The sequence below is a fragment of the Chinchilla lanigera genome, unplaced genomic scaffold (assembly GCF_000276665.1).
Source record: "Chinchilla lanigera isolate Chin_1 unplaced genomic scaffold, ChiLan1.0 scaffold00072, whole genome shotgun sequence".
NCBI lineage: Eukaryota > Metazoa > Chordata > Mammalia > Rodentia > Chinchillidae > Chinchilla > Chinchilla lanigera.
Window position 1 is genome coordinate 1931797 of NW_004955473.1, and position 18811 is coordinate 1950607.

Here is an 18811-nt window from a genome sequence, read left to right on the forward strand (position 1 = left end):
GTTCAAAAACCTAAAAGCCTCTCTGACCCAAATGTCCTTATTTGACAAACTTGGCTATAAAACTGGGGGTTTTTCAGGTTCTGTCAACACCAAGGATTCTTAAGTCCCTGCATTTACTAACCTCAGAGAAGTCTCTGCTCTCTGGTACACTGGCATATGGAAAGAGAGGTAGGATTTACTTCATCTAGAAAACAGTGCTCACCAGGCTCCTGAATTACCACATTAAAAATTAATCTCAAGCCAAGCATGGTGTTACATGCCTGTAATCCCAGAATTAAGAAGGCTGAGGCAGAAGGATTTCAAGTTCAAGGACAACCTGGGCTGCATAGTAAATTCAAGGCTAGGCAGGACTGCATAGCAACATATCTTCTGTGCCAAAACAAACAAAACCCCACAAACCTATACTCTGTTTATCTGAGGTATGAGTCTGTTTTATAGCAGCAGTAGGAAGTGTTAGCCCTCTCTGCTTATTTGTAGAAAACATGAGTTCATGCTATATCCATGCCTAATATTTCGCTTTCTTAATATTATGCCCATGTCATCAGGTCCTTATAGCGGCCATATATTCTGAACTGACTATTCAACACAATACATTAGTGGGGCTACTTTTAACTAAAGGTGTCAGAAAAAAATTCAGAGTAGCTTATAAGGGAAAAAGGGAATTTATGACATGTTACTAAGAAATCCTAGGGTAGCAACTAGTTTCTTGTTACAGTACTATATTTTCTTTCTGCATCACAACACTGCTTTCTCTTGCTTTCTGACTTTGCTCTTTCTTGGCACAGAAAGGTACAGGGAGACAGCTACCAGGGCCTCCTCTTTTATGTGTGAAGGAAACACCCTTGGACCTGGAGTCGGGATGGGCTTCTGATTGTCTTCACATGCCTGGGTGCCCTCTTCCCCCAGTTGTGGTGGACCAGGGTTATGGTTTACCACAGTAGGACAGCAGTGCTCTGATTGCATACAGACGAGCAAAATCAACAGTTTTGTGCTGTGTTTTGTTCCTAGACTGCTCTGCACTTCGATACTCTCAATGATACGCACCCCCACCTCCATTTTCTTGGTACCTGGGTAAACGAATCACAACCACAGTCATTCTCTTTCCAACTTAAAATGACCAAAAGGCAATTAATTTGATGTTTCCTGTAATATCTGTGGAAGGAGTTCTTTTCTGAATTATGAAATTGGTTATATAGTGTTCAGTAGGAGTAAAATCAAATTATACTTTTTTCACCTTTTGGGTAGTCACAAGCACTTCATTCTCTTCCCTGATTTTTCAGTGACTCTTCCAGTAGTTTTGAAGCCTGCTAAACATCGAGACCCACTGGGTTCAACAGGTGACATATATAATATCGGATTCTACTTATCATCTGAACATCAAGTGTCCACTCCCACACAGGTGTGCTGCCTGAACTCTCTAAGAGTGGAAATGATTGTCTACTTGGGTCTCTTTTGAACTCAGACCCCACTATCATAAGATAGGTTTTCTCCTTCCATCTCTGGGACCACACCTTAGACTCCCTAGGTTCCACATCCTGGGCCCTCATGCCATGAGCCTGCATTCAAAGGGATATTATGTGCTCTTGAAAGGTGCTTCATGCTTTCCTGCTGCCTTATTCTTGTTGAGGTGGATCCATCTTTTGAGCTTTCTAGTCTTTGCCACTCCCATCACTGCCTGTCAGAGCCCCAGCTATTGCATGCTCAAGCAAATGTGGATGTGAAATAGAAACTTCAAGAGAATATCAGTTAGGAAACCATTCACTTCAAATAACTCTAGTGGCTTTACTAAATAGGAGTTTATGCTTCTTATAACTAACCTGGGCTGCCAAAATTTCTATTTATGGCCTTTTCTGAAGATAAATGTGGAATTATTAAAATGAAGTATCATGTAGACATATTTGACTCCATACTGCATAACCAAGAAATTTACTGCATATAACCCCAACTACAAGATCTTAAACGAGTTTGTCAGACCACAGAAAATGTATTGGTTGTGAATTCACTCCTTGTGTAGTAGCTCCAGATGATGACATTACAGAGGAGGCGTGCTCTTGTGGTCATTCATTTTACTCCGCCATCCGAAATTTGCTTTCCAGTTCACCTAATCCAGTGGTGTGTGCCATAAGTTTGCCACTGCTGAACTAATCTAAAATGATTGTTTTCTTCCATCCTTTGGCCTTAAACCTCATGACCTTGTATATCCAGTGGCCTGGGCTTTCAACTACAAGTAACGAAACACAGCTGTGATAGCATAAATAAATGTTATTGCGGTGGCTCAAGGATGTCTTCAGGGAACCGTGTTCTTAAGAAATCTTTTGATTTTTCAATTCTGGTTGGATTTCATCTACATACTTAGCTCACGAGCCTAGAAATGCTTCCTTCTTCCCGCTGTCCTCTTTATATTGCACTTGTCTCACTCATGGTGCTTCATTTCCTTTTTCCAGCTGTCTCACATACATCTTCAGCTGAAGAAAAGGGAAAAGTAGTTTCTATTGGCAAAATGGGTCCTTTTAGGCTTGTGCTTTATTGAGTAAACAGACTGAGTAAACTCCTGCTGCTGTCTGTTGATGGTCGTATCACATGTCTTCCGAAAAGGGGAAGTGGAAAGGAACATGTTGTAGATAGGATTTGGGTGACCCAACTGACAGTAACTGCTGTGTGGAAGATGGTATCACAATAGATTTTCCAGAACTTGCTAAGTATTAAGCTATGCCTATAATTTTATCCTACTTTGCAGGTCCTTATGTCGAATGTGGTAGTTACTAATCACTTGTGGCTATTTAAATAAAATTAAAAGTTCAGGTCCTCCATCTCATTAGCCACATTTATGTATTTAGTAGCCTGTATGGCTAGTGGCTGCTATATTAACAGCACAGATACAGGACTTTCCCACCACTGCAGAGAGTGGTATTGAGCAGTGCTATACTAAAGGACATAGGGTCAGGGTTAGTTCTTGGTTCTCAGAACTGCTACCTCCAGAGCAGAGACGAGGCATTTGGTCTTCTAAAGTGTAGATCAATATTCTTTTAAGTAGATAACATGCCTCTTTATCTATTTCTGTTCCCTTGATATTATCTCTTACTTTCAAGAAAGTCTATCTTTATTTTGTTGATCTTCTATGGTCTAGTGGATATGTTTGGCTAAAAATACTGATATGGGTAATTGGTGTTTTCACCCACAGAACTGCCTAGCATTACAGTTCAGCACGGGCCTCGATGATGATAAATATGCCAGTTGAGAGTAGGTAAAAATTGTAACAATTGTGGAGGAATTTGTTTTAGCTTTTATCCTGTGTTTTAGTTTTTTTAATGGCTAACGGGCATTTCCTCTTACAGAATTTACAGGGTGCTGGGCTTGGATGCCACCTGCCTATAATGCCAGCTCCTCAGGAGGCTGAGGAAAGAGGATCATAAGTTTGAGGCCAGCCTGGGCAACTTAGCAAGACTCTATCTCAATGTAAAATAATAAAAAGGTTGGGGATATAGGTCAGGGAGTTCAGTCACCAGTACCAAAAAATACACACATACACGCACACTCTCACACCAAAGGGAAAAGACACATGGTAAAATCACATACTTAAATGAGTGAATGAGGATCAGTTAAAAGTACAAATTGTTGCTTACCCTCTAAAAAGTATGTTAGATCTTCAGCCTGGAGTAGAACTAGAGCAGGAGAGAAACACACAGAAACAAAACTGCTGGTAAGAACAGTAAATAGGAGAACGAGCGTGATTGGCTACGTTCTATATACGATCAAGCTATAAATGGAAACACCTGGTTTAAAATAGGTACAAATAGCATTAGCTGTTGAAAAGAGGGACAGAAAAAATTAGAAAAATATGGAATATTAGAAGAGATTTTTGAATTTACATTCCTTTTATTTGATTATCATTTATTTAACTGGGATATTTCACAAATATTAAAAAGAAATACTAAACAGATTGTTCTGTCATTTATTTAAGTACATATGAGTGCATCACCTGGTCTGTCATTACTATTCTTGATTTCCCAAAGTAAGTTAAGCTGGTTTGCAGTGTTGCCTCAATTAGAATGTCATTAATCACCGTTTGGCAGTAGTCACAGGTGAAAGTATCTCAGAGGAGATACGGTACTCTCGTACCTGCCCTTCATTTCTAACTCCTTTTATGTAATGAAATAACTTTAATATTTAAAACCAAATATTTGGTAGCAAACCAGTCCAGCACATTAGTTAGAGCATGTCCAGTATTCTTGGGTACTTACCTGTAATTCATTCCCCTAGTCTGTTCAGTTTCTATACAAGGTCAGGGTGTGCCAGACTGAGTGTCTCTTAAGGTTCCACTTATGGATTCACAGAGCAGGGCTTTTGGGCTGGGGATATAGCTCAGTGGCATAAGCACCTGCCTGGCAAGCAGTGGATAATGCCCAGTACAACTCATTGTCTTTCAGTGAGAAAATTACAAGTTTCCAAGGAAATTCTCATGAATTCTGACCCTTGTGATGAAGCACTGAGTAAATCAATGTATTACTAATCAACTGGCTTTCATGAATCTATATTTCTGTCTCTTTACCTATATGGTAAGTGGCATATCCAGAAGTAGCTGCATAGTTGCCCAGAAGCTCCTCAGAGAAGCATATGTGGTGCGCTGAATTCCAAAGTTGTTTCGCTTATCAAGCAGAAACAAATGGACCCTAAAGAACTAAAGAACGCAGCTCTTCTACTATGGCATTTACTTTAAATTAGCACTTGCTATAAGACATGTGGCTTCTGGCAGATGTGCTGTCATGTGTCCAGTCAAAAGCATAAAAAAGTAAAACACATAAAACTGTAATTATAAAAATAGTCAAGTCACTGGAATCAAAGTCATGCAAGAACTTCTTTTTATAGTTACCTCATGCCTTCTAAATCCAAACAAAATCCCATCATTTCTCCCTATGAATTAATTACTTAACTTTTGTTGAAGAGGCATGTTAAAATACTGTTGTTCCATATACTACCAGGAATCCAGCTAAGTTTACTGTTTACCCTTGAGGGAAAACCGTACCTCGGCAGAGTCTAATAGTGTTTTGAAAGGGGAAGGGCAAGGCCAGGATGTTGAGACTTTGAAGTCTTGCTTAATGGGACGGAGCGACTTCACTAAACTTGTAGTTTAGAATTGATGAGCCTGGCGAGCCATGGATTGGAAACAAGTTGTTCAAAGATACTTAGGATACAGAGTTGATGTTTAGCTTCTTAGTCTGCTTTAGTCTGCTGTAACAAAATACCATAAACTTGAGTAACTTCTAGAAAACAGGAATTGATATCTCATAGTTCTAGAAGCTGGAAATTCCAAGGTCAGGGTGTAGCATACTGAGTGTCTCATAAGGTTCCACTTATGGATTCACAGAGCAGGATTTTTGGGCTGGGGATATAGCTCAGGAGCATAAGCACCGGCCTGGCAAGCACAAGGTCATGAGTTCAATCCCTGGTACCACACACAAAAAAAAACCAGAGCAGGCCTTTTTCACTATGTGGTGGAAAGAGCTGGCTAACTCTCTGTAATCTCTAATAAAGACACCCAGATTTTAAGTGCTCTGCTTTCATGACCTAATTCCCAAATGCCACTGTACCTTAATACTATCACTTTGGAAATTAGGATTTCAACATGTGAATTATTTTTTTCAACATACAAATTTGAGAGGGGACATGAGCATTCAGTCCATTTGCATTTTCTATTGAAGCGTTGTTGGACTGAATGATAAAGCTATTTTCAACTTGTATCTTCCTGAATGAGAGTCTCTTAGAGTAGTAAAGTTACATTGATGAATGTAATAGAATAATAGACTCATGTTAATGAAGACAATAAACTGTATGGGGTAGTTGCCTTGTTGCTCTCTAGATACTTACACATTTTAAAATTTAGATTGGAAGAATTGCGGACACAGTCATGGAAGAGAGAACATTTGTACTGGACCTCAATTATTGGTTATAAGTTCATAGATTTTGGGTTAGCATCTGTTCCTCTCGTTTACATTTGTCTTCCAGTCTTTCTCCCTCTCTCCTCTTTCCTCTCTCTCCTTCCCTCTCCCTCCTTCTCTCTGTCTCTCTGTCTCTCTGTCTCTCTGTCTCTCTCTCTGTCTCTCTCTCTGTCTCTCTCTCTCTCTCTCTCTCTCTCTCTCTCTCTCTCACACACACACACACACACACACACTTTAAATGGCAGCAAAGAGGGAAGAGATGTAGCATGCATGCAGAAATGTAGGGAGATGGATGAAACTCACTTGGGTGTTTACAAGAGATGGTATGATTTAGGTTTTGAGAATTCAATATTAATATTTGAAGAAAAGTTTTTAAAAATCAACAAATGAAGGCAATTTTGTACTTTTCTTGTTCTGGGAATTGATCCTGTAGATAAGAGAGATTGGTATTTGAAGAACCTTATTCCAGTACTTTTGGCTTTTAATACATTTTCAAATTAATTTTTCAAGTAGTAACTGTGTAAAATTCTCTATTAGCTGTTTACTAGCCCTATGTTTTATTTCTTCTTAATTAAGCTGAAGGTGTACTGAAGATTTGCTCCCCTCTTTACCTTGGAAAGGAAAATGCTATAGCTCCCCCTTGTGTCGTGTCAGGTCAAAAACACCTCAGGTTGATCCACAGTAGTGGAATCTGTTCCATCAGTATCCCAAAAGTATCTCCCCCAGGCTTTTTGGGACAAGGGCATGGCTATAAAAGTTAAGTAACATATAGGACCATCTCAGAACTTTCTAGTCAGGTCCCTGTCATGTTCTGCTTGTTGAAAAATGAACACAACTCAGTAATTGGAATATGACCTTGCCCTTTCCAAAATTATACCAGTGGTCATGGATGGAGGCTCCCAGAAAGACTTTAACCCAACAATGATTGATGTAATATTCCATGGCAAGAAGTAAGTAACCTCTGGTTATCATAGGTTATCTGTTTATGATTTATCTTCCTTCCTGGGAATTTCCAACATATTAATTTGCAGGAAGAATATGAGGATAGTAGATGGATGACCGCGCACAAATAATGTCATTTACCTAAGAATTTCCTTTCAAAGATCCAGCACCTGATGTTTCGGCATAAATGTAAAGTTAAAATTCATCCATGCTGGGCCAGAGGTACAGCTCAGTGGCACAGGCATCTGCCTGGCAAGCGCAAGGTCCTGAGTTTGATTCCTGGTACCTCCCCCAAAAATCATCCATGCCTCACCACCTGTTTGTGGGACTTAGAGATGTCATTATTTATGGAGCATTAGTCCTTGTTTGTAAGTCTAGCTTTGGGGTCTTTAGCAAGGAGTGAGCCCTCATCCTACCTCTGGTATGGCAGAGCTCTTTGGTCAGGTGTCGAGACTGAAAAAGATGCTGCCTCCAAAAAAGAGTTAGTTATCAGGAACTAAGGATAACAAATGCAGGACAGCAGGATCAGGCCCTGAAGTTCCACTGAGCAGAGAACGTTGTAATGGGATGTGAGATGCACGTGTGGTTGAGGGTTTCTCTGGGCTGAAAGTTGTGCTTAGGCAAACCTGCTCATGTAATGGGAAAAGTGCTTTGAGCTCCAGTAGCCCAGGGAATCTTCTAGCAGTGACAACTCAGTTTTTGTTGATCTACAGCAGACTTCTTAAGCTTTGTACCACCCCACCCTTTTATTTCTTTTTTTTTTTTTTTTTTTGGTTTTTGGTTTTTTTCCGGTACCGGGAACCGAACTCACGACCTTGCGCTTGCCAGGCAGGCGCTTTGCCGCTGAGCTAAATCCCCAGCCCCCCACCCTTTTATTTCTTATTAATAAATTTTAGAACTAATGAATCCCCGTATTATGGTAGCGCTTAAAATTTTTCTAATCCAGGACTTTCTCAAAATCATCTTCCTTCAGGTGCCCCCTCCAGCCTGATTATTTTCCTAATTGCCTTAGCCGCTCCTATCAGTCCCTTTCAGAGCAACATGTTAGCACCTATTACCTGAGTTAGTTTATTCACACCTAACTGTTCAGCACACCTGCTAGGTTCCTTGGATTCATTTAAGTACTCCAGATCTCTGAAGGGATCTGAACAAATACCATCTCTTGTTCCACTCCCAACTCTGGTATTCTTCTTATGCTTCATGTTGCCTTATTGTCAGACTTGGACCCAAGCCTGCCTTCTTAACTTGCGAGTCAGTATCTCGTCACTCTCATGCTTAGAGAAGAATAATCCACAGTAGTGACAGGCACTGCTACTGTGTTCATAGACAGTTGATACTGTGTATCAGAGAGGGTGGAAGCACTTTTTTTTGGTACTAAGAATCGAATTCAGGACCTTGCACTTGCCAGGCAGGCTCTGTGCTGCTGAGCTGTATCCCCAGCTGGAAGCACTTCTTGACTGCCACGGAAGTGGCAGTTTGTTTTCTTGACAAAGTTAAATAAATAATGAGCTGCTTCAACTGATACTTCCAAACTGAAACTATTTGATACTTTCTATTTTGCTACTATTCTCTCCTACCTTAGGGCAGAATTGTTTTCCCTCTTGCTGTGGTTTGTTTCTCCTATTTACCTGCTGATACATAACTGTAGGTATTTGTCCAAATGGTCTGCAAAATTGGAATGTGTCATATGGGCAAGAGGAGGAAAAGAAATGAGAGGAAAATCCTAAGAAATCCAAGTTGATTCTCAGGCTAGATTCCTGAGACAGAAAAGAAAAAGGGTTGATTAAATTAATTTGTGTAGATAAAAAAAAATGGGAAAAACGTTTTTATTTAGCGTTGTGTGTATTTGAGGTTCTTCAGTCTCCAAAAGTTTGCTACCAAGGTAGGCTTTAAAAACTAGTTCTCCATGAGGCATATCACTGAATTGGGAATGTTGAACGTCTTTTTGGAAGGTCACCTGTTACTGATAGGTGATAACTTTGGGATGAGTTTTTGTTTTGTTTTGCTTTGCCTTTTGCTTTTTTTGTGCTTTTTTTTGAGACGATCTTGCTGTGTAGTTCAGGCTGGCCTTGAACTCACAGTGATCCTGCCTGAGCCTCCTGAGTGCTGGGATTGCAGGTGTGTACCACTATTCCCAGCTTTTTCCTTCTTTTTTTTTTTTTTTTTGCGGGGGGTATGGATTTCTTCATAAGGTTGTAGTCCAGTTATCTTCTAGTTAGTATGTAAAGTCTCATACAACTTCCTCTCTAAATAAGCAGTATAGAGCTTGCTTTCTCTACTACCTCCATTTGTCCTGGCATAGGGGCAACTTCACTGAGTATTGTGAGTGTCTCGGTATCAGTCAAGCACGTTTCCTTGCTCCTACAACTCCAGAGTAAGCATCTCTTTTACCCATGGCTCTTACCTTCGTGAGTTCGGCTTACACATTTGGCTTGTCCAATAGGTATCCATGGCATCTTTCTGGAAGCTGTGCCCCTCCCCAACACATATATGACACGAACATGTGGCTGGGAGAAATGGCACAGTGCTCCCTGTTATTGAACTTCCTTCTACAGTCTTCAATGATATATTTTTCACATGTGTAGTAGTTCTTGTCTTATGTGATTCTTGTTACTTTTTTGGACCTTTGCCGTATGACAGATAAGAAGAAGTTGGAAGTGTCATTTTAAAGGTCTTTTAAAAATTATCAAAGATGTTGATTGTTCACAGGCTTCACAGGCTTGCAATTATATTTGTAGGACAAAACCTTAATAGAAGAATTGCTTTATTGAAGTACATGTACATTTTAAATGCGATGATAGATACCTGTTTAGACTTCTTTATTTAACCTGCCTATCATGTCATAGTTAGCTTGATGTCCCAGTAACAATGCCAGCCCATTAATGTCATCCCTTCCTGCCTCTCCAGCCCTTTTATTAGAATTCTGGGTACCGTTTTCTTCAGGAAAATCTAAATTCATTGTTTATCACTCTTAAAAGATTCCTGGCTGTCCAGCTTTATTATTTCTCTAGGCAAAGGAAGATTTCACTCTGCACACACTGAAAACAAACCCATACTTCTCTGACATCTATTAACGTTGTGGTTGGGTTATACGGAGTAGTACTGCAAGAGAGCGGGGGAAAAGGGGCAGGCTTAGCAAAAGTGAATGCTTTCTGAATTCCCAGGCAGGAGAAATCAGACCTGGCACTTATCTGAATGAAGTGAGACCTGAACAGGGTTTTAAAAGAGAGGTTTAAAAATAAGAGAATTGTGGGGGAACTCTTACAGAATTCCAGGTGAAACACTGCAGGAAGCTGAGATGGCAGAAAATATGTGGTCTCTCAGTAACACTAACTGAATTTTGCTTTTCTTAATTAATACCTTTCCCTTTGTACTAGTGCTCTTTGTGTTTGTCTTACAGCCAGTCCAACATCAGGAATATTTTACTGATTCTTGTTTGGGTCTGGTCCATAGTTAATGTCCATAGTTTACTAGATACCAGTAAATATTGTGGTTAGTAAGTGAATAAACAAATAAATACAGTAGTTAGCAAAACGTGCTGCAAATACTAGGAAGGGTTGCAGTAGGAGAAAAGGAATTCTGAGAAAGCTGCATTTATCACTATTTCAGTTTAATAAGTACAAATTTTCTCATGATAGAATACTTTCTTAATGAAATCATATTTAAAGTCTGGAAAATTATCCATTCATTCTGTTTTCTTAATCGGCTCTGTCTCATTAATGGCACTAGCATAATCATTTTAGAAAGAATTTTAAAAAATGCTGTGCCAAGTCTGTCTTTCAGAAAGGGTTCAAAGCTTGAATAGTTCATGGGAACAATTTGCTAGTCTAGAGAATTCTTCCCATTTTGGTCAGGGCCTCCTATGGAGAGATTTATGTGCAGTGTATGTCAAAAGGCAAAATAATGGCATTTCTGTGCTATACAATGACTTGGACGTTTGCTGAGTGCAGAAATGCACCTTTAAACCAGAGGAAGAAAAAGGAGAGTCTGCCCTGATCCAATCATTTTGAAAAGCCATGCACACTGAAGCTGGGACCAAACATAATGACAGGATTTAATTGCTAATGCTCTAGAGGCAGTGTGCCTCTTGATGTGTTGACCTTTAACCCAAACTTGGGAGGGTGAAAAGGGGGAGGGGATGGCTTCCTCTCGCTTCCGCCTGCCCCACCTCCTCACCCACTGCATCTGATCATGCCTGTCTCTTACCCTGTCCAAGTACCCCTAACATTCATCTCCCCGCCCCACCTCATTCCTATTATTTACTTCCAGCTTGGGAGCCAGGGTAAGAATGAATAGAAAAATAGAATGGAAGATGGCAGGAGAATAGAAAAAGGAAGTCTGCAAGCAGTTGACAGCTGCTTAGAAGCAGGGGGCAGAATTATGGCTACTGAAATGAGAACTGGGTTCCTGGTCCCCTGATGCTTCTACCCCACCCCCTAAATATTTCATCAAGCTTTTTCATGTCTTTCTGTCCTCGGTCCCTATTTCATCCTTTTTAGCTCCATATTTATAATTATGCCCTTCCTTATCCCTCCGGTTCTCACTTTCTTCATACTTGGCTACTTACGAATGGCAAAATCTTTAGCAAGTTAAATTCAAGACTTGCCTATTACACACCTGCACAATGGCAACTGGGCAGCTGAATGCAGCTGGAGAAAAACAAAACGTGCTGATTGGTCTCACCATGAGTTCATGACCAAGAGCCTAACTCAGCAAGGTTACTGGTCCATTCACTGTGGCTCTTTTAGAAAACTTTCTCACCTTTTTTCTTTTAAAATATCTTTGCTGTTCCTCAGCCACACCGGCCTGATTCCTGTTTCCAACATGTCAAGCACATTCCTACCTGAATTTCCTTTTGTTTACTCCTGCCTGGAGCACCCTGCATCTAACAATTAGCTTTCTGGCTTCATGCAAGATTTTCATAATATTATTACTAAGACCTCCCAATCACCCTGGCACACTCTGCTCCAATTATTTTAACTGTTTCTTAGTAGTTTTCTCGGTATCAGATACTATATCCTATATCCTATTTTTGAAATCTATATTTTCCATCCCACGGCTAGAGTGGAAGTTATGACAGACTGGATTTTGTGTTTCTTTTTATTCTATACCCACAGCTTGATGTACAGTGCTCTCAAATATTCAGTGCATAAGAATTTAATGAATGAATGCCTTTTGGCTTTTGAGAAGGCACTTTTACATCCTTACATCTTTTTTGTATGTGACAATAGCTAAGATATGGTACGCATCATCCAATTGGAGAAAACTGTTGGATGCGCGAAGTCTTTTATTTGGACTGTCTTGGGAAAGCCAGTGTGCTTAGTAAGTATATTATACCTAGAATCACAGTCTCATAGGATGTAGCCCTGAAGGCAGCTTTGATGACCACTTTTCTGTTCACTCCATGGGACCCACGGTGAAATTAACCTGTCCAAAGCATAGTAACATATGTTTAGTTTAATGTAACTGTGAGTTGAAGAGTCTTGGCCGGGATTATTGGAGAGGAACAGAAGTTATTATCAACTTTATAGTAATTACCTGGCCCTCTCTTCCATGCATTACATACATGGGCTAGCACACCGCCTTGTGGAGATCATTCCTCATTCTATCCAGCGAGGCTTGCTTGGGTAACTACACAGGATTGCTTAAAACATATATAGATATATATTATTAGTGCCCATGTATTTTATAAAATACTGAGTTTCAGCGTGAAATTTTCATAATATGCATAAAATATATTTTGATTGTAGCCATATCTCTTATCCTGTCTTATACCCTGTTGTTCTCTTATTCTTCCCTAATAGTAATCTCTCTTCCACTTTCATAGCATCCCTTTTAGAGTCTACATATTTGGAAAGACATATGATACTTGTCTTTCTGAGTCTGGCTTGTTTCATTTAATGTGATGTTCTCCAGTTCCATCCATTTTGCTTCCATGTAGTATTTCTTACTACATGATATCTATTTCTTTATTTTCTTACTATACGTGACTTCTGGAAGTTGTGAAATAAAATAAGTAAAATTCACCACCTTTACCGTGCTATCTTCTATACACTGACCTTTACCTATTCAGTGAGATAAACACATATGTACAGTACTTATATGTTAATGGAGAACTGACAGAGAAGTATTACTTTCTCATAGTCATTGAGCCTAAGGATCTTCTAGACTTTATTCATCTGCCTCCAGACTATGTAGCTCATTGTAAGGTATCCAGAATAAATGGCTGTCTTCTTAAGGCATCATCTATTTAACCGAAATATTTGAAAGAAAACAATTTGTCACCTGTTTTTCTCCCTTTTATTACTCTTTTGTAATGAACTCTTTGGAATTGAGAAATGGATATTCAAATTTGAAAGGTGTATAGTCATTTGCTTTCAACATTTTCTTGCATTTGAAATAATGAAAACATGAACAGTAGAAGATATAAATGTATGGTCCAGAAGGTAAATATTCCAAAGCCACACAGTTCCTTGTAGAATTACCTTAATTTGAAATTAATAACCTGGGATTTGGGGTTTTTTTTGGTTTGCCTACATTCTCTGCAAAGGCACATTTCTTTTTAAAGAATGATACTAAACCAGACATTTTGGGGAGTTGAGGCAATGCCCAAGAAATCTCACTACAGGTTTCTCTCTTTTACCAAATGCTACTGGGTATGTTGCAAGCCCCAGAAAATGGCACCGAAAGGATATTTTTCTAGGTTCTTTGTGCACACTGGAAGGAAATCCTTCTTTTCTTGTAACACACAGTGATGGTTTAGAGTCTAAATGATTTAGCCCCAATGAATATGTACATTTTGGGATTCCTAAGACAGCTGGTTGAGTAGATCCTCAGCAAATCATGGTATGCACTGTAGAGCAGGTGCTCAGCAACAAATATCTTATTGACCTGACCAGGTAGACCAATGTAGAGTGAATTAGTAAATTGACAATAATATAGGCATTTCTCCTGGGAGTTTTAGCTCTATGGCCAGCCTCTTGATAACATAGGATGTGCTTGAAATGTGACAGAAGTAGTTTTGAGAGTGTCTGGACACGATTTCAGATCAGCAACTAGCCCAGTGTACTGCACCTGTAATCAAATCTAACTTGAGTTTGTAGGACAAATAAGCAAAAACCATGTTGGCTTTCATAACCTTTGAATATAATTATCATCTGCATGTTTTAAGTCTCATTTGGGGGTGTAAAGGGAGCGGGAGTGTTGCTATACTGAAGTGGCCCGGAACCTCCGTACAGTAGTCACACAGTGGCTCTTCAACAGAGTCTTGGAGAACTTATATATGTTAGTTTAAAATCTTCTGCAAGTGACTAGTTAAGGGATACTTTGAAAGCCTTGAGTGACTAGGCAGAATCAAGAAGGGGATTTAAGTTTAAGAATGCTAGGGAATTGGGCAGTAGTTAAATGTAGTAGTTAGATAATATGCTCAGCTGCACATCAGCAAAATGTTTCTTCATCTTCATTTTGCATGCTCAGTGGGCTCAAGGAAGTCTCCTTTATTCTGAAGTGATATGTAAGTAGGTCAGACTCTGAGGAAGGTAGGATGGAATGTAGTCATTATTCTCTAAACACATGGGTCTTAACTGGGTTTTTGAAGGTAGAAGAATTGCCAGAAGGATTTTACTATTTCAGTATCACTACTGATAAAAGACAGCAATTTTTGATAAATGTAGATGAGCTAGGATTTCAAAAATCCGAATGCAGATTCTCTCAAGGAGTTAAAGCCATTAAAAAGAACAATTTAGACTTTGCTTTTGTGGAGAGGAAATAGTTTGGACCTTACTTAGCCTGTACAGTAGAACAGTGTATAATCCAGAAAACTGCAATTTGCTGCTGTGCTTGAATATTTTTATGGCCCCATTTCCACTGTGATAAATATATGTTCTCTCACTTGGATGAATATGCACTTTTCTATATGGTTGGGTGCAATCCTTACTTCACTGAACACAGGCTGATAGATTTATATATACTTTATAAAAAATCTTATTAATTTGTGCTCTACCAATGTTGAGTTTTTGATCATTTGAATATGGATCAAGCACTAGTTTTTCTTTTGTATTACTCATAAAGAGATAGCTTGCTGGCCAAATTAATAGCATAGACAAGATTTAGAAAGAATATTTAAGTAGGAGGGAACACAACCATATACTTTCTGATGCAAGCATTTCTGGTGCTGCTTTCATTAACTCACACTGGCCTGAGTTATTCAGAAATTTCTAACTTTCGGTGATTAAGTATAATCAGTCCTCCCCACCAAGGCTTTATTGTAAATTTAGTTTTATTTTGGTGCTGGAACTTGAACGTAGGGCCTCACACATGCTAAGCACATGATCCACCACTAAGCTGGACCCCAAACTTCACTGCTGGTTTTGAGTTCAGAGAGCTAGTTAAAAGTAAGTGGACCCAGTGGCCAGAGCTGACTGCAGAAAACGTTGTAGGCTGTTTTCTAATTTGCAAGAAGTTGTTTTCTTAAACATTTATCAGTGAGGGATAAAATGCACAGAGATTCCTTGGTGCCAAATGAAATAAAGTTAACATAACTGGATTTGAAAGAAAGTAGATGGATTTACTTTGAGTAACCCATGCATGAAGTCCTCTAGACATAGGAAGAATGTTCATCTGTTATTGCATTAGGTCCACAGAGTGTTTCTACTTTCTGACCCATTCACTATGGTTCGCTCTGAGGTCATTATGTGACAGGTATGTATACGTTGTATACATATACACTTGAGACACTTGAGTATGTTTTCCAGCTATGTATTGAATGCCTTCTAAGTGTTTAATGATTTAAAATGAAGTGGGGAAGTTAATCAGACTGATATTAAATATTGTGGTAGATAGTAGATTTAATGGACCAGGGATATAGGTCAGCAGTGCAAGTTCCCACCTGGCAAGTGAAAGGTTGTGAGTTCAATTTCTGGCACCAAAAAAAAAAAAAAAAGAAAGAAAAGAAAAGAAAGTAGATTTAACATATAGGAAGGGAGTTTGAGTTTTATGCTAATATTTTGCTATGAATTTAAAGAACTTTTCTTGATTTTTTTTTCATAGTTGTCTTGCTTTGGGTATCAACACTACACAATCATGGGTGGATCTAAAAACAGTGGTCCAGTCTATAAAGGGTTAGATGTCTACAATTTGAAGAGATTTTTAGTTTAAAACTATCTATAGGATCATTCTATATAGAGAACTAAACCATTTCTTTGGTGTTTTCTTAGGTTAATTTTGGAAACAAATTGAAGCTGCAAGATTGTCAGCAGTTCCAGGATACGTGCATTTGTAAAGAAAGTATGAGTGCCATAATGATACGTGGTTATGCCCAAATATGGAACAAGAGGACAGGGATGTCCAAGGCCCAAGGAGCATTAATAGAAACAGTGGAAGGAAAGAAGAATTTTAAATTGTTGATCTACTTCAAGTGTGGAAAAGTTAGAACTTTTTACCTAAATAATAATATTAAAAGTGTAGCCATTACATCCTATGGAGAAAACCTCAATCACCTACATTTGACTTTCCAAAATAATAACTTCTTGTTTGTTGAAAGATTAACTTCCGCAGATGCTGAACAATTGAAGATGTTCCTGGACAAGGTTCCTCAAAGCAGTCCTGAACCACACATGAACCCTAAGAGAGTGAGCATGTCTACCAGAACAGCAATGCAGACCAAGCAAACTTCATTGTCCAGTGTTTATCTTGAGTCAGGTGAGCAGTGCTCAGGGACAGACAAAGAAGGTGGAACATCTGTTCCTCAGAATACAACTTTGCTTTCATCCAAAGTATCACTTACTAGTAAAGAATCAGAAACCCAACATAGGAAGAAAATGCAATTCTCTGATTCAGAGGTGAAGAAAAGTGAGAAACACCTGATAAAAAAGAGCAGTATAAGAAAGAGATTCAGGGCAAATCCCTTGAAGTATAAAAACCGCAGTTGGAATAAACTGTCAAGGACAGAAGTGTTAAAGAAAAGCAAGAAACTGACACGTGCATCAACGGCCAGGTCTTTTGACAGTCGTCCTCTAGGTGATACCGGCCTCCAGTATCTCCCTGAAAAAACACTTGAACAGCTTCTGCAGGCACTAAATCGTAGTGAGGGTGGCCAAGTGCCCAAGTCACTCAGTAAAGCCCACTCACAGTCAGTATGGCAAGGTCTCCCTAATTTGGGAAACACCTGTTACATTAATGCAGTCATACAGTCCCTGTGTTCAATTCCATTGTTCGTTAATGATGTGCTCAACCAGGGTTTCCCATGGGGAAGAATTTCCCATGATATTTTTTGCCTGTGCGTGGCACTCCTGCTTGTCATGAAAGATGTTTTTAATATGAAAATTAAAGCAAAGTTACTAGTGAATATTCAAAAAGCCATTTCACTAGTTGCAGAGATATTTGCAGTGGACACGCAGAATGATGCACATGAATTTTTAAGCTTCTGCTTACAGCAGATGAAGGAGGGCTTACAAAGATCAAATGTAGTTTGCATAACTGAAAACAAACCTGAGCAAGAAAATTTGCCTCAGCAGGTTTTTGCTGGTGATTCTGCTGCCAAAGTGCCTGATTGTCCTGTCATGACTAATTTTGAGAGTGAGTTGCTGCGCTCTATCTTTTGTAAGGCTTGTGGTCAGGCTGTTTACAAGAGAGAACCAAGTAATTATCTCTCCATCAGCCTTCCGCAAGGAAAGAAAGCATGTCCTTTGTCTATTCAGTCTACTTTGGATCAGTTCTTTATAACAGAGGAGCTTGAGTATAAGTGCGAGAAGTGTAAGCACAAGAAAGCTGATGCAGTACACAAGTTCAGCAGGCTACCTAGGGTTCTTATTATTCACCTGAAACGCTATTACTTTAATGAGTATTTCTTAGTAAAGAAGAATGATCAGGCAGTCACCATTTCCACATATTTAGATTTGTCTCCTCATTGCAATGAGGGCACCAAGCCACCTGTCCCTCTTAGCAAGAATGCACACATTAGAGACGTACAGTTACTAAAAACTTTTCAGAAGCTAAGCTTTAGAATCCTTTGCTCATTATCTTTAGTGACATTAGAAAGTTTCAAGGATTCCACAGCAAAAGGTGTTAAATCAGGCAAGGAGCCCGCTTCACGGAAACCCCAGAGGGTGCTTAGAGGGAAAAAAAGAGTACAACCCCAGAAAGACCTTGGCAAAGTTTGTAAACTGGATATGAAAGAGTCAAAATCAGTCCATGTAGGAGATGGAGCACTGATTGGAAAAGAGCAATTAGCCAGCTCAGCGATGAATCTGGGAGACACTTCCCTTCCTCTGTTACACAAACTTGCGCCTCAACCTGTTAGCAGCCCAGACACCTGCCTTACAGAAGCACAGTTTCCAGAAATACCTGAAAATGTAGAAGTGAAGAAGTCTCAAAAAACAAGTACATCTGCAGAGTCAGATTTTGATGGTGTCAGTGAGACCACTGAAGACTTTTCCAAAGACAACAAAACCAGAGTTAGAGAAAGATCCCAGAAAGTGGCCAAACAAAGTGAGGAAAGTGATGGGACAAGAACCCATAAAGATGCCCCTCAACGGACACTTCCTGAAAGCCTTCTAAAGTTAGGTAACCTGCAGCCCAGAGTGAGCCTGACAAGATGTACAGAATTAATTCTGCAGGAGGCTAGCCGTAGAAGCAAAGATAGTTCTGATAAGAAGACAGAATCAAAAACCCAGGAACCAGAAAAAAAGGCTGATGAGAAAAGTCCTTGTACCTATAGGCTAATTGGTATTATCAGCCATATCGGAAGAAGCCCCGGTTCAGGACACTATATCAGTGATGCCTACGACTTTAAGAATCAGGTCTGGTTCACTTACAATGATCTAGTGGTATCAAGTGTCTCAGAGTCCGTGGTGCAGGATTCTAGGCTTGATACAGGGTACATCTTTTTTTACATGCATAATGAGATCTTTGAAGAGCTGCTGCTAAGGGTTAAG

The 18811-nt window shown here is 39.4% G+C and overlaps 1 protein-coding gene across 1 annotated transcript in view; it reads left to right on the top strand.

The window, feature by feature from the left end:
* Usp26 (ubiquitin specific peptidase 26) overlaps nucleotides 1–18811 on the top strand; it is a 53883-nt gene that overhangs the window by 27932 nt on the left and 7140 nt on the right. The window contains exon 4 of the mRNA XM_005401292.1: nucleotides 16094–18805. Coding sequence (XP_005401349.1) covers nucleotides 16166–18805 — 2640 coding nt within the window. The 5' untranslated portion in view covers nucleotides 16094–16165. The remainder of the gene's footprint in view (nucleotides 1–16093; nucleotides 18806–18811) is intronic.